The sequence below is a fragment of the Leiobunum rupestre genome, chromosome 5, assembly GCF_980474605.1.
Source record: "Leiobunum rupestre chromosome 5, qqLeiRupe1.1.hap1, whole genome shotgun sequence".
Lineage (NCBI taxonomy): Eukaryota > Metazoa > Arthropoda > Arachnida > Opiliones > Sclerosomatidae > Leiobunum > Leiobunum rupestre.
In genome coordinates, this window is record NC_143388.1 from 29,012,348 (window position 1) to 29,014,636 (window position 2,289).

The 2,289-nt window shown below is 34.9% G+C and overlaps 1 protein-coding gene across 1 annotated transcript; it reads left to right on the top strand.

Moving 5' to 3' along the window:
* Window positions 1-278: 278 nt before the first annotated feature.
* LOC149944053 (uncharacterized) lies at window positions 279-1,858 on the top strand. The gene is made up of 2 exons (XM_090175564.1): window positions 279-529; window positions 595-1,858. The coding sequence occupies exons 1-2, from the start codon at window positions 304-306 to the stop codon at window positions 1,008-1,010; spliced, it is 642 nt and encodes a 213-aa protein (XP_090031690.1). The 5' UTR covers window positions 279-303; the 3' UTR covers window positions 1,011-1,858.
* The last annotated feature ends 431 nt before the right edge of the window (window positions 1,859-2,289 follow it).

The following is a 2,289-nucleotide window of genomic DNA, read 5'->3' on the forward strand; positions in this document are numbered from 1 at the left end:
AGATCGTAAAGCTCAACATGACTCGGACATGAATCAGTTTTTAAAAGATCAAGCTAAAAATGGTAAGTATTGATACTGATTTGTAACATGGGCCAATAAAAGATCTTTTATTGGCCCATGTTTGTAATAAATAAATAGATTGGGGATTTTTTAACAATAGGGAGTTAACAACTGACATTGGTTTGACGTCAGTTTCAAAAATCGGCGCGATTTACACGCCATCTCTCGAGGCATCCGCGAACTATATTTCATAATAAAGCTGTGAAATTATCTGTTTACAGACATAGAGTCGGAGCTCTAAAGATGGTTAAAAGTTGCGGTGTCAAGCGGTGTAAAAGTGTTTTTGGGGCGATAGATAATGAGAGTAAGATAGGATTTTTCAGGATCCCTCGCGTAGTAAAACACCAAGGTGAAAAAACCGAGGAACTTTCAAAAGAAAGAAATCGTAAATGGCTTAGATTTTTAAGCCTTGCACCTGAAGCCTACAGTGAACATATGAGGATATGCTCAAAACACTTTCTCTCTGGAGGTAAAGGTTAACAAATATTTTGGTTAATTAAATAAGTATTCTAAAATATATCCAACATATTACAGCACCATCGTCATTGTTTGACACTTCTAATCCAGACTGGCTCCCGTCTAGTTTCGTAAATGGCAATGAAAAATATGAAAGCGTCAACAGTTCAAAACTGCAACGTTTTGAAAGAAGACTTAAACGTGCGTGCCCAGAACAACTACCCAACGCTAAAAGGAGAAAAGTCAAAGCTTCACAATTAGATATTTCTAACATAAGCACCAACATCCTCGAAGATAGCGCACTTGGGTTATCATTACAAGAATCGGAGTTAGGAGTTGATACTTCTTTGGTTATGAATAGCACGTTTAATGAAATAAGCTTATCTAAAGTTTCGAAATCTCCTTTAAAAAACATTTACAATGATTTTGGAACGCAAACTTATATGGTACGGAAGGATTTCAGTGCCCAGGTAACGGTTGGAAAAGAAGTGTGAGACTTCAGCGGGCAAACAGATATCGCTCCAAAAGCAAGTTCTGATACTCAAACAATGAAAGTTGAAATTATGGAAAATGAAACCCAAACGCTCTTCAGGGTTATTCAAATGTTTGAATTTGAAGCAAGCAAGCTCAAAGTTGAAGAATCTTTCACCGAAGCTGAAAAATTGAAAGCATCAATTAAAGAGGCAGAAGATAAAATTAAAAATTTGTGTGAAGACAATGTTCAGCTAATTTGTAAATTATAGAAACTTCAAAATGAACTGAACTTAAGAAACTTCGTTCAATCAACATTTGTCAATGATGATTCCCGCACAAGGTTTTTTACCGGACTAGAAACCTACTCAACTCTCTTGACATTGTTTAACGGAATCAAAAGCTACTTGTTTCAAAATTCCAAACTGACCCCTTTCCAGCAGTTAATTTTGACTTTGATGAAACTCCGGCTTGGGTCCAGCAACAGAGACCTAGCGTATAGGTTCAACGTTTCCGAAATGACAATATCAAGATTATTTTATAACTGTTTGAATGCGTTATACAAACGTATGACAAAATTTATTCACTGGCCAGATAGAGACGAGCTACAAAAAACAATGCCTATGTGCTTCAGAGATAAATTTGGTCAAAAGGTTGCAGTTATCATCGACTGTTTTGAAGTTTTTATGGAAAAACCATCAAATATACTAACAAAAGCCGAAACATGGTCTAGTTACAAGCATCAAAACACAGTAAAATTCCTCATTGGAATAACCCCGCAAGGAACAGTTTGTTATCTTTCTAATCTTTGCCAATCAGTTGTGCCATTTGATTAAAATAATTTTCAAAATTAAAATCTTGCTCGTATAACCTGGAAAAATTTGTAAATAAATATCAAGTGATAGTTTTAAACAACTTCATTTTCTTTTATTTTTTACTATGGTTTTTTTACGCTTATTTGATCGATTAACTTTAACACAATCAGGGCAAAATCATTTCCCTTTGGGAACATCATTTATCTTTAAACACTCTAAATGAAACCACCGCAGTACACAATCTGCCTATCTGTTTCGATTGAACTTCATGGACAAACCCATTCTCAAAATTATTATAGGCTTAAAGGCTTTTTCGATTATTTAATTGGTCCTCAGTAAATGGTGAAATACCGTGAATTAAATAATGATAAAGATGCCCATATTCTGTAGGCGGCAAATGTTCAAAACCAAACCCTACACCTCTATGTTCTCCATCCCCATGAACTTGTTTCAAATCGTCTGAATTCATTTTATATGGATCAATATT

Coding starts and splice junctions, on each gene's coding strand:
- LOC149944053 (XM_090175564.1), top strand. CDS start 304: ATGGTTAAAAGTTGCGGTGTCAAGCGGTGTAAAAGTGTTTTTGGGGCG. Junction 530..594: donor AAAACACTTTCTCTCTGGAG/GTAAAGGTTAAC, acceptor AACATATTACAG/CACCATCGTCATTGTTTGAC.